This window comes from Gouania willdenowi, chromosome 19 (assembly GCF_900634775.1).
Source record: "Gouania willdenowi chromosome 19, fGouWil2.1, whole genome shotgun sequence".
Lineage (NCBI taxonomy): Eukaryota > Metazoa > Chordata > Actinopteri > Blenniiformes > Gobiesocidae > Gouania > Gouania willdenowi.
This window is the reverse complement of record NC_041062.1, coordinates 9,265,851-9,279,059: the sequence shown is the minus strand read 5'-3', so window position 1 is coordinate 9,279,059 and position 13,209 is coordinate 9,265,851. Positions and strand designations below refer to the sequence as shown.

Here is a 13,209-nt window from a genome sequence, read left to right as displayed (position 1 = left end):
TTTGAGAGAAAAAAGTCTCCAAACGTTCAAAGATGTGGTTTTTCTGCTCCGTTGTGGATCAAACTGGTCCGATTGTGTTCCCTGGTGAACTGGGATGAGTCTGAGTTCTGTTGGGACCAGTCTGGACCTGTCACTCCTTCACTTTCACTCGTTTTTACACCGTTAAGCTGCACATGTCGCTCCTTCTGTTCCTCCTCCGGGACCGCACCAGGTGCTCCGCCCGGCCCTCCCGGGGTCCGCGGCCCACAGCATGCCTCATCCTCCCGCAGAAGCAGCTCACTGAGGGTGGAGATGTAGATCTGCGCCATCTGCAGAGTCTCGGACTTGGAGAGTTTTCGGTCCCGGTTCGGGATGACGCTGCGCAGCCGGTCAAAGGCCACGTTGAGGCCGAGCATCCTGCGCCTCTCCCGGGCGTTGGCCGCCAGCCGCCGCCGCCTCTCGGGCTCTGGCTGTGGCTGTGGCCCCACAGAGAGGAACGAGTGGAAGAAGCTTCTCCGCGGAGACATGGAGCTTCAACTACGGCCTCAGATGGAGCTTCTGCTCCGGGCGGTGGAGCCCGGGTTATTAACGGGTGTGACACGGGCGTGCGTGAGGTGGGGGCGTGTCCGGGGTCGTGGTCGTGTGCTGCTCGTGAACGTCCCTCAGCAGGAGGTTTATTCATCAAGTTCATCAAAAGAGGATTAGAGACAGATGAGTGGAGAGCCACCAACACTCCCATCACTCCCATTATTACCATCACTACCATTACTCCCTTCACTCCCACTGAGCTCAAGCAACAAAGAGAACATGCAAACACACTTCACTACATTTAGAACTGTAAACAATACAAACTGCAGCTGGTGGAGTCACATTTAAACTTTTTCTGTGAACAATAGGCCTGGGCAATATAACGAGATTCAACATCTGTCGAGTTTTCTATTTTGATGATATAGAAAATCACTATATCGCCCACATCAATATACTTTTTATTTCATATTATTTTGGATTCAAATACTAATTTTACAAGTTGCTACTTTCACTCTTGTTCAGAACGACATGAAAAAGCCAAAAGTGGAACATACTGTGCAGCTGTTTGTTAATAAATGTGCCTGTATGGCATTTTTCAGCAGCCAATTTAACCTATAAATGTCTTTCCGGTAAGACTTTATTGAGTTCAAAAACATCAAGATTTATATTGTATATCAACTTTTTGAGAAAAAATATTGGTATATGAATTTGGGTCCATACGATCGAAGCCTTGAAGAATTAACGGAACATCTAAAACCGCGGGAACATCTCTGCACATCCAGCGTTAACGAATCTTTAGGACATGAAACGTTTACACACAGATTACACAGTTACATCCTCAGATGTGGACAAACAAGTCCAAACTAGCTTTAACGCTCGGCTGCAGATACCAAAGCACACCTTCAGAGGTTTGTTTGAACAAGGAAAACTAGTATAAACCAAAATTAACAGCACAACCCAATATAAACCAGTATAAAGTCAAACTAGCCATTATAAATCATTATAATCAATGTCATATTTACTGAGGGATACTAGAAGCCAGTATAACCATAATAAACCAGTATAACCTAAAATAACCCAGTATAAACAAGTATTAACCAGTATAACTAAGAATAATAAACCAGTATAAACTAAAACTAAGAATAATAAACCAGTATAAACTAAAATAACCCAGTATAAACCAGTATAAACCAGTATAAAGTAAAACTAACCATTATATCCAGTACAAACCATGCAGTATAGACCATCATATATCAGTATAAACTAAAATAAACCAGTATGAACCATTATGATATTTATATATTTACTCAGGAATACCAGTATAAACCAGTATAACTATAATAAACCAGTATACAGACTGGGAGAGTTGACATTCCTTCACTCAGCTGTTCTGGTCAATCTGGTGTCAGTGTTAACTGATGACTGACCACAGTGCCCAACCAGTTTCCACTCAAACTCAGTCACCAGTTAACACGATCACCATTAGATTAAAAACATCTAGCCTCTACTTTGAACTGGTCAGTACTCAACGGCTCTGTCTGTCACCGCAGGGCCAGATTTGGTCCACAGACCTCAGGTTGAGCAATTGTTCTTCACAGAAAGCAATGGTTTGATCTTTCAGACGCCTCCAACGAGCCGTTTGATTGGCTCCAACGAAGCTGAACCTCCTCTGACCTTTGACCTTTGGATCACTCACAGCTGCCAGCGCTGGATCGTGATTGGTCGATCCTTTGGAGGTTTACACTGGGCAGGAAGGATTTATTTATTTGATCAACAACAACATTTCTTTATTTTTCTTTTTTCTCCCATTGAGTTCTTTTGTTTCTCAATTTTTTTTTTCTTCAGATTTTTCACTTCTTTTTATTATCTTTTTTCTTCCTTTTCAATGTTTTTACTTTTTGTTCGTTTCTTTATTTTCTTCAATTTATCATCATTATTTCTTGTCTTATTTTCGTTTTTCTCCTGTATTGATTTCTTTTGTTTCTCTCTCTCTCTCTCTCTCTGTGCTGCGTCCCTGCAGTGTTTGGATGGACCGGAGCACAGTCCTGGGTGTCCTGTGGTTTTGTCTCAAAGACGTTTCACTGCTCTTTAATAAAGTGAAGCGTGCCAACAAGTTGAGCCAGAGCCTCACGCTGCGTTTCAGAGAAAGGAGGACAAAAGGAGGGAGCGGCCGACAGCCTGAGGGTGTGCTGCTGAGGACCAGGAACCAGGACCTGGACCTGGACCTGGACCAGAGACGGTGCCAGGCTGGCACACGGCACTCCACGCGCTGCAGGATCCATCACTCATTCACTTTAACCCAAAACCACCTGTGGAGGAAAATAAAGGCTTGTTCTATATCATATACATCTATGTCTATACATATATATCTATATTTATACATATATATACATCTAAATCTATACATCTATATTTATACATATATATATATATACACATCTAAATCTCAGTGGTGTTATAAACCAGCTGGTCACTGTGTTAACTGGTGACTGACTGAGTGTTGGCTGGCTGAGCTCTGTGGTTGGTCATCAGTAAACACGGTCACCAACTGGTTTAAAACACCACAGAACCCAAAGATCAATAAACCTTTGGTTCTTGCGCAGAACTTGGGTTCACAACCTAAGGTTTGTGGACCAAAATGTGGCCCGCACTGGCCCAGTGTAAACCTCCAAAGGATCGGCCAATCACGGTCCAGCGCTGGCAGCTGTGAGTGATCCAAAGGTCAAAGGTCAGAGGAGGTTCAGCTTCGTTGGAGCCAATCAAACGGCTCGTTGGAGGCGTCTGAAAGATCAAACCATTGCTTTCTGTGAAGAACCTTTGTTCAACCTGAGGTCTGTGGACCAAATCTGGTCCTGCTGTGACAGACAGAGCAGAGCAGAGCCTGGCGATGAGCACTGACTAGTATAAAGTAGAGGCTATACGCCAAACTGTTGATGTTTTAAACTTAATGGTGATCATGTTAACTGGTGACTGAGTCTGAGTGTAACTGGTTGGGCTCTGTGGTTGGTCACCAGTTAACACTGACACCAGATTGAGCAGAACAGCATGGGGTTCTGGGATCTGCTGATGGTGTTTGACACAGAGAAAGATTGTTCAACTCTCCCCGTCTGTTTACTGGTTTTATACTGGTTTTGACTGTGTATATTGGTTTATCTTTATACTGGTTGTACTGGTTTATTGTTATCCTGGTTTATATTGATAATGATATTTCTCTTCAGTTTCTAATCCTGTTGGTTCTGTGATCTTCACGCGTATGAATGACTTTCTATGCCGCTATTGACAGACTGGGATTAGATTATTTCACTGAGATTATGTCACTGTATACAAAGAGCTGCGTGAGCACTGAAGCCGCCTCCCACTGAGGATTTAACGCTCCTCATAAAAAAAAAGCCTTTAGTTAATTAGAGTCTTTGCTCATTAATCACCACAGAGCGAAGCCTCTAAATCATCTGTGTTTTATGAATGTGTTTAAGAGGCATTTACACTAAATGTGCAGTTTTGTTCTGCACCAGCGTTTCATTTTCAGTATTAAAAAAACATCATTTCTGTAAGTATGGAGCCAGATTTATCATAAATGTGTTCATAATCAAAAGTTAATCTTATTCAGAGGAAATCATAGAAACACATAATACACTAAAAGTTGGTTTGATCAATAAAAAAAAGTAGTTTATTGCTACTTTTAGCATGAAATGAGTTAAATTACATCAAAAAACTTTCCCCTGAACTATCTGTGTTTCCACTGCTGGATCTGTGTGTGTAAATGTAGAAACTTAAGAATATTTTTGCCATTTTGATGATTCTATCACTAGTTACAAATGCGTAGTGCCAGGAATTAAAATGGTAAATATAAGCTTGGGGGGAAAAATGTGCCATGAACTAAAAAGTTATTGGTATTTTGGAAGAAAAGAGCTTTAAAATGATTTTTTTTGGACATTTTTTCTGACATTGAAATATTTTAAATAAATAATATATAATAATAAATGCACTTTAATTAAATAATAAACTCTTTAAAGCGTCCAAAGCTTGTTTGTTGGTGTTTCGGTTCATCTGGTGATCATTTTGACGAGTGAGAAAAAACACTTTTTTATTTTTTATTTTTTTTATTTATGTATTTATTTATTTTTTACTTGTCTGCACATGCTGTCAAAGGTCAACACCACAGGAAGTGCAATCATTATGAGACAGCAATGCATATTTTGTTATTGCAATAAAATACATTGATTTATTTTATTGCTTTATTGTGACCATCACCAGCCCTCCCTAAGGAAGGGTAAGAAATCTTTTATTATAGGGAGGATATAAAAAGGGAGAGCAGTGTTACACCTAAGTGGAGGGGGAGGGGGAAGGGGAGGGGGAAAGGGAGCAGGGAGGAGAGACTCAAGGCAGGAAATAGAAAAGGTGGGGAAGAATAGACTGTTTTGCAGTGAGGGTGAGATGTGAGGTTGTAGAATATATTGTGCTTATTATGTTGTGTAATCCAGCCAGTATGGTGACAAGTGTGAAGCTTAGCTATAATGGTGGTGGCTGTGAACAGGGGGAATGAGTGAATGGTAGTACCTAAAGCAGGTATTTGGGATAAACGTGTCTAAGGTTAAGCCCAGTATGAGTTTTATCCCACATCCCAAGGCGTGCCAGTGCATCGTATACCAGTATATGTGCAAAAAAAAAAACGCTACTGCAAGCCCAGGAACTGCCCTGGGCCCGCAGATGCAGCCAGGCCAGCAGAAAGAGCGGAGGCCAGGGAGGCCCAGGCAACCCCCCCGCGGCCGAGCAACCCCCCAGATGCCCCCAAGATCCCAGGCCGAGAGGCAGCCACCGCCCCCCACACACACATCCGAGGAAGCCCCAAGCAGCCGAGCACCCAGCGCATCCCCCCACCGACCCCAACCCCAAGGCCCCCCGCCAGCATCCAGCCCCCCCACCCACCCACACCCAAGCACCCAACCCCCCGAGGGAAGGGCCCAGAGAGCCCCCCGCCCGAGACCCCAGCAGAGGAGCCAAGGCCCCCGCCCAGCAGACGGCCAGAGCCGCGCGGAACGGGCAGCCGGCGGGCGCACACTGGTGGGCCCAGAGCCAGCAGGGTCCGGACCCCAGGCCAGAAGGACCCGGAACGGAAGCAGCACCGAGAGCAGCGCCCCCAGGGACGACAACCACGCCCATAGTCGCCGAGGGCACCAAGGGGACTAATATTAACCTTATTCTACTATTTTCACAATCTACATTAATATATAATAATATATATTCTGCACACATATATATATATATAAAGTTTATTCATTCACATCAAACATATATACATATGTACACATATAATTCATACACATGAGTGTATATGACATGTATATGATATTAATATTATACTATATCATATTTACGACAGATTTCATTAATTAAATTTAGAGTGTCAATATATATATTAATAAAAAACCTTTTATTATGTTTAAGTATTAATATATTTTATACCATTTATATCATTTAAACTAAATTCATTTTTCTAGGAAGAGAAAATGTCTCTAAATTAACTTTTTCTTCTCATAAATCTTCATTTTTAGACACTTTTATTGAAATAAAAGTAGCTCATTACTGCCCTCTCGTGGTAAACGTTTGATAGGACAGATCTTCACAATAAAAGCACAGTATCTGCATAGGCAGAGGATGATAAATGATGATGCTGATGCCCAAAACTACTGAAAAGTAGTGATAAAAAAAAAAAAAAAAAAAATACAAAAAACAAACAAACACATTGTCCTGGTCCTGGTTTTGGTCCTGTCCCTGGTCCCTGCCTCCCTGGTGGTCCCAGTGTGTGATGGTGTGCAGAGACTCTCTGAGGGACAGATGTTCTGAGCAGATGTTTGACAGCTTGTCACTGATTGAGAAATGATGATCATTGGGAGTGATCAGTTGAGTCATGCAGCAGCTGCTGGGTGTGTAAGGGACACACACACACACACACACACACACACACACACACACACACACACACACACACACACACACACACACACACACACACACACACACACACGCACACACACACACACACACACACACACACACACACACACACACACACACACACACACACATTTTAGTGTTTCCTTCACTTCCCACCTGGGAAACATTAGCTCACTGTTATCTTTCTCACTCATCCAACCAGAACTGTTTTGTGATCAATACATTTACATTAAATGATTTTACATTGGAAGATTAACTATTGTTGGTACAATGTGTGATATACTACATCAAATAATATTAATAATATGATGTTGATGACATCATCAGTGTTCTAAAACATCCACAGTGTGGATGGGAAAATGAATGGGATATATATATATATATTTCTATATATTTTCTTTTGGTTGCCAGAACATCACCAAAATTGAATCACCTGTTCCTTGTCGCATTCATACATTTTCTTAAAAATGTAATCCAAATCCTTTCTTAACTTATCTAGCTAACTGATACACAGACAGACAGACAAATAGAGGGTAAAACATAACCTTACCGCACTTTGCTTCTGGCGGAGGTATTAATAGTTTTTTTTAAAAAAAACAACAAAAAATGTTAAATTAAGAAAATTCATAAGAACTTACGGTTGCTTGTTTATGAATACAGCCTATTGTAATCCCCTGTTTTTTTTTCTATTGCTGTAATGAATATCCCTTCTTTGACCTACATATTATTGAGTATTTTATGCTTATTTTGGTTTTGCAGTGTTTACAACCTTGCACTATAGTTAACGTGTTTCTTTAAGTGTAAGTTATTGGAGGTATAAATAACACTGTTTCTTTTTGTTGTAATGTCAGATTCTGTGAACTGTCATTATATATTTTCTGTTTCTATTTAAAAAAACAAAAACAAAAAAAACCCCCACATAACAGAACTTCCGGTTTCTGTCTGTAGCAAGATGGCGGCGACGCAGTGCCGCTCTAGCTAAGTCACGTCCGTCTTTACGACGGACACTACTGGAATAAATTAGTGGTTTTATACGGACATATTTGTCTAAAGCATTAATGATTAAGATGAATAATTATAAATATATGACGGAGGAGGAACGGAAGTGGAGCTAGCTGCTTTGTTTCACTCACTTTGTCGGACTTTCTACAAGCTGCTAGCAAACAGGTGAGCTGACGTTTTTGATAAATTACCGCTTTATTAAGTTTGAAACGTTTTTTCATGTCTACGTTTAAATCACTCCGAGAAACTTTAAAAGTATCTGCAAACAAACATTATAAAGAAGTTTTATCACTTGTAAGGTCTGAGGAAGTTTAACAAAATGTAGCCAAATACAAGAATGACGTTTGATTAACACTTTTATTTATTTCCTCACAAACAGAAAATAATTAATGATCTTTAACGCATAGAATTTAAATATGACCAAATGTATTGGTTTAAGAAAAATGAAAGAGATAGAAATACTATAACATGATTAAAAATGAATAGAAATTATGACAAAATTAGTATGTATAACTCTAAATTTCAGGTAAAGAAATAAAAGGCGGAAATTGTTATTCAAAGATTAGTTTAATGATTCTAAAATTCAATAAATAATATAAACCCTATCTTATTTTAAATGTTAAATGAAGTTACACAACAAACGATGTATTTCAGTAGATGTTGTACATAAAAAATACAAATGATTACCAAATCTCATACCTACTATTAGGAATAAAAGATTAAAAAGTGATTTCTTTCACGTTAAAAAGCTGAATTCCTGCAGTGAGTCCCATAACCCTGTAGGTGGAGTCATGTTCCACTGATGGAGACCTTATAGCTGCAGCTTTTTGTGAAAATCAGCAGAAAAAAGTCAGAAATGAGTCATTAATGTCATCAAAAACGGGTGTAACAGACGGAAAAAAGTGAACCAAAATGATACAATACATCCAGTGAAAGGAGTCACTGAGAGTAAAGTCTTTTATTTTTTGTTTTAATCTTTTTACTGCAGAGAAATGAGTCTTTATCACTCCATCAAACTAAAACGCTAAAGATCATTGACCTCAGCACTTTTATTTTCTACGTCTAATACAGTCTTATCTCACTTCATCATATCTGCTCACTTTGTCTTGTTTTATTTTTGCTTTGTCTTATTTTATTGTCTATTTTCATTACATTTTGTCCTCTTATTTTATTTAGTTGTTTTATCATATTTTGTCTTGTTTTATTTGACCTTTTCGTTTTTGATGAGAGGAAGTTTGAAGCTTTGAAGATGAAAACGGCTGCTTTTGTAGATGCTGGTGTTGAATGTTGAAAATGTGTCTTCGTTGGTGTAACTTAAACGTGTGTTTTTCTTTAGTCTCAGTCACAGAAGGACTTTGGTTAAAATTATTCTCACATATCAAGGGATGAGCAGAGCCTACGATTTTCCGCGACCGCCGAAAACGGATGGAAAAACAGAATTAGCATTCCGAAACGAAAATATCAATCTGACCTGTATTTTTTCCTTTTTTTTTTTCAATTTATTCTTATTTAAACAAAATGCCTCACGTGCATGTTTTGTGACAATATCACACGTTTAGACGCTATTTTTTCACTGTAAATCGGTTGCTACGCGTTACGTATCGAGTAGTGATCGTGTTATCCCGTGACTGCAAATTTGAAGTGTTTTTTTAATGTGTCGGTTCATATTATTACGACTGTGTTCAAATGTGAAAATGCTCTGGTAGAAAGACAGGTTTAGCTGATGGTGTATTAGCTAAACTGGTGATGAGTTTATCTGGTGACACATGACAGCAGAAGCATCTCCAATCTCACAGTTGGCTCTGTGAGGGTGATTCCCTGGTTGCAGGTAATGAAATGTTTCTTAAGTCATTGTTTTTGGATCATATCACACATTTCCATGGGATTTTTCCTTTTTAAACGAATGGCTGAGAGTTAGCAGTGTGGCTAAGCTAACGTCGCTCCTGCAACGTAATGTTGCATGAATTCTGCATAACTATCTTGATTTTGTAAATCATCTGAAGCATATGAAATGTAATGATGATGAAATGGAAAAGTGTAAAGTGACACAGGAATTACAAACCCTGCAAAGGATTTTGGGAAATTTTGAAATGGAAAATCGTAGACCCTAAATGAAGTATTCCAAAAAAGGAGAAAAACCGACAGTTAACCTCATTTCCATGTTAAGCTAACATGTTAGCGGAGTGGGACGCTGTAGAGATAAAGTTGCTACATTGGTAACACTGTAGGAAACGGTTGGTCCATTAGCTCTACAGGGTCTCACTTCGCTAACATGCTAGCTTAACATGGAAATGAGCATTAGTAGTGCATGCACCCTAACTTTCATTCATCATGCCATCACATATTATAAGTAATCATGGTTTTGATTTACATTTTTGTTTAATTATGGTTTTCTTTTTTTTTCTTTTTTTTTATTTTGTTTCCTCACAAGAGGAAATGACTATTTTCTGAAAAAAAAAACAAAAAAAAAAAAAAAAAACAGAATTTAAAAAGATGAATGTGGAAAACATGGAATTTTGGAAAAACAAACAGTGGAATTTGGAAAAAAATGAATAAAATGGATTTAATAGGGCTCTACTTATCATAAAAATAAGCATTAGTCCAAAAAGGATGTTGATAAAAAAAGTCTAATAATTTTATCCATTGGTTTGGTGTTTTTAGTGCATTTCAAAAAGCGACCGAGTTCAAACTTCACTTAGTGTTCTTGCTGACTCATCACATAACAATAACTAAGATTAGGTTTACACTCATCATTACTGATTAGTAATGCTAACGTTAAAGATGTTTCCTCTGTGGGTGAAGCAGTGTGATCTAATGATGGAGGTTCTGCTGATGTTCTCCCCTTAGCCGAACAATCAGAGGACATTCCCGAGGCTCAGCGTGCACCAAGAAATATCCTTTAATTGTAAAGCCAAGAGCAGTCGGTCCTCCGACGCCACCGCTGAGTCATCACCTGTAGAAAGGGAAAGAATGTCGTAAACATCACGTTTTGTTCATCAACTGTTTGTCCACAACTGAAGTTGCTGAAAACACAAACCAACCGTTTATGTTTTACTTTTAACTGAAAGATATTCTACATTACTACACAACAAAACTTTACTACAACAACTAGATAATTTATCAGGGCTGGGCTATAGATGGACACAGTTATGCAGATTTAACAAGATAAGGATGTAGTTTAATTTGAAGATTGTTTTAGTTTTTGGAGAGGCTGCAGTCCCTGTTTTTATCTCTGAATATTTTCCTCTCACACAAACTAACCAATACACAACAGACGGCAAGTACGTGTGCGTCTTTTTTTCATTGTGCAGCACAGAAATGCAGTCGTTTTGCATGTACAGTATGCATGTTGTTGTTTTAATTTTGTGCACTGATGTTGAAGTTTTGTGTTTTCTGATGTCGTCTTGTGTGTTTTTTGTTGACATTTTCTGTTTTGTTGACATTTTTGTTGTTTTATTTTGTGCGCTATCCAAATTTGTATGCTTTTTTTTTTCAGTAATTTTGTCATAACTTTGTGCAATTTTGTGTTTTTTACCTCCGCCAAGCACGAAGCGGAGATCGGAAGGTTATGTTTTACCCTACCAAAAATGAGAAAATACCACACGTGGAAATCACAATTTGGGTGGATGTGAGCTGTGCCTGAGCCTGCTCCTTTAAGCGTGGTGGCTTATGGGTAATGTAGTAGTGGTAGGGAAGTGCATTGTGTGTATGTCCCGTCCGGTACTCGTGCTGTACTCTTTATGTGTTTGTGACAAATCTTAAAAAGAATAAATGTGGCACCATTTAAATAAAATAGGTGGAGGTTTTGTCATCATTTTGTGTGTTTAGTTGTCATTTTTCTATGCTTTTGTAAGCTGTCGTGTGTGTTTCTGCCTTAATTTGGTGTTTTTTGTCATCATATTGCATGATTTTATTGTTGCTGTCTGTTTTTGCCATAATATTGTGTTTTTTGTCATTTTGTCTGATGGCGTCAGTCCCAAAGTACTAAAGGCTTGTGCCCCCCAGCTGTGTGGAATATTCCAGCCCATTTTCACCATGAGCTTGAGACTGCTGTGGAAGACATTATGCCTGGTTCCTGTTCCTAAGACGCCACGTCCCAGTGGCTCCAAGGACTACAGATGGGTTGCGTTGACCTCCCACATCATGAACACCCTGGAGAGACTCATCCTGGTGCAGCTCCTGCCATCAGTCAGACCACATCTGGACCCTTTGCAGTTCACCTACCAGTCCATGGTTGGAGTGAGGACGCCATCACCTTCCTGCTCAACTGTGTGTATACTCTCACTTGGACAAGCGGGCGAGCACTGTGAGAGTCATGTTCTGTTCTTTTACTTTTCCAGTGCTTTTAACACCATCCGTCTGGCTCTCCTGGGTGAGAAGCTGACAGAGATGCATGTTGGCTCCTCCGTTGTGTCCTGGATTGTGGACTACTTAACTGGCAGACCACAGTATGTATGCCTGCAACACTGTGTGTCTAACAAAGTGGTCAGCAACACCGGGGCCCCTCAAGGGACTGTCTTCTCCCCTTCGCTCTTCACCACCTACACCACGGACTTCAGCTACTGCACTGACACCTGTCATCTCCAGAAGTTCTCTGATGACTCTGCAGTGGTTGGATGTATCAGGGAGGGAGACGAGGTGGAGTACAGGGCTGCTGTGGACAGCTTTGTCACATGGAGTGAGCTGAAGCTGAGGAGAATCAAGAGGCTGGTTAGCCCTGTCTCAATCCAGGAGGTCAGTGTGGGCATTGTGGAGGAGTAAAAATACCTGGGAGTGGTGATTGATAATGAACAGGACTAGATGAAGAACATGGACTCCCTCTACAGGAAGGGCCAAAGCCACCTCTGTTTTCTGAGACAGCTGAGGTCCTTCAACATCTGCAGGAAAATGCTGAGGATGTTGTACGAGTCTGTGGTGGCGAGTGCGATCCTCCGCGCTGATGTTTGCTGGGGGAGTAGACTGAGTGCACAGACACCAACGGATGCCAACAGACTCATCTGCAAGGCCAGTGATGTTGTGGGGATTAAACTGGACTCTTGACAGTGGTGACAGAGAGGAGGAGCCTGTCCAAGGTGAAGGCCATCTTGGTCAATGAGTCCCACCCAATCCATGATGTGCTGGTCAGTCAGAGGAGCACCTTCAGCACCTTTAGAACCTTTAGAACCTCAGTACCAGGCTGATCCACCAGGCTGATTCACAGAACGCCACAGGAAATCATTCCTACCTGTGATGATCAAACTCTATAATGCATATCTCTAACCTGACAGCTTCGAGCGTTGTATATATCTGTATTATATTTGTATTATTATTATTATTACTTATTTTATTTTTTACTGCTGTAACGTGTGCACTTGTATGTAATCCTTTTTTAACAGTCTTTTACTTAATTCTTTCTTTCTTTGTTTAGTGTTTATTCTTTTTATTTGTAATATTTCTTGAGCGTCTGTAACGCAAGTCATTTCCCCCTGGGATAATTAAAGTTTCCTCTGAATCTTATTGCATTTTGTCCAGTTTTGTATGATTTTGCTGTAGGTTGTTGTTTTTTGCCGCAATTTTGTGTGTTTTTGTCATTTTGTTCTAATTTTGTGCATGACTGTCATAGACGGCTCGGTGCGGCGTCAGCAGTGATGCGGTGGCTGTATTGGACTGTTGTGGTGAAGAGGGAGCTGAGTCGCGGGGCAAAGCTCTCAATTTACCGATCGATCTACGTTCCTACCCTCACCTATAGTCATGAGATTTGGGTAA

At 40.1% G+C, this 13,209-nt stretch overlaps 1 protein-coding gene across 1 annotated transcript; it reads right to left on the bottom strand.

The window, feature by feature from the left end:
- Nucleotides 1-26: 26 nt before the first annotated feature.
- Nucleotides 27-521, bottom strand: LOC114481822 (protein atonal homolog 1-like). Its single transcript, XM_028476864.1, has one exon. It carries the CDS (start codon nucleotides 504-506, stop codon nucleotides 27-29), a length of 480 nt encoding a protein of 159 aa, XP_028332665.1. The 5' UTR covers nucleotides 507-521.
- Nucleotides 522-13,209: the final 12,688 nt, after the last annotated feature.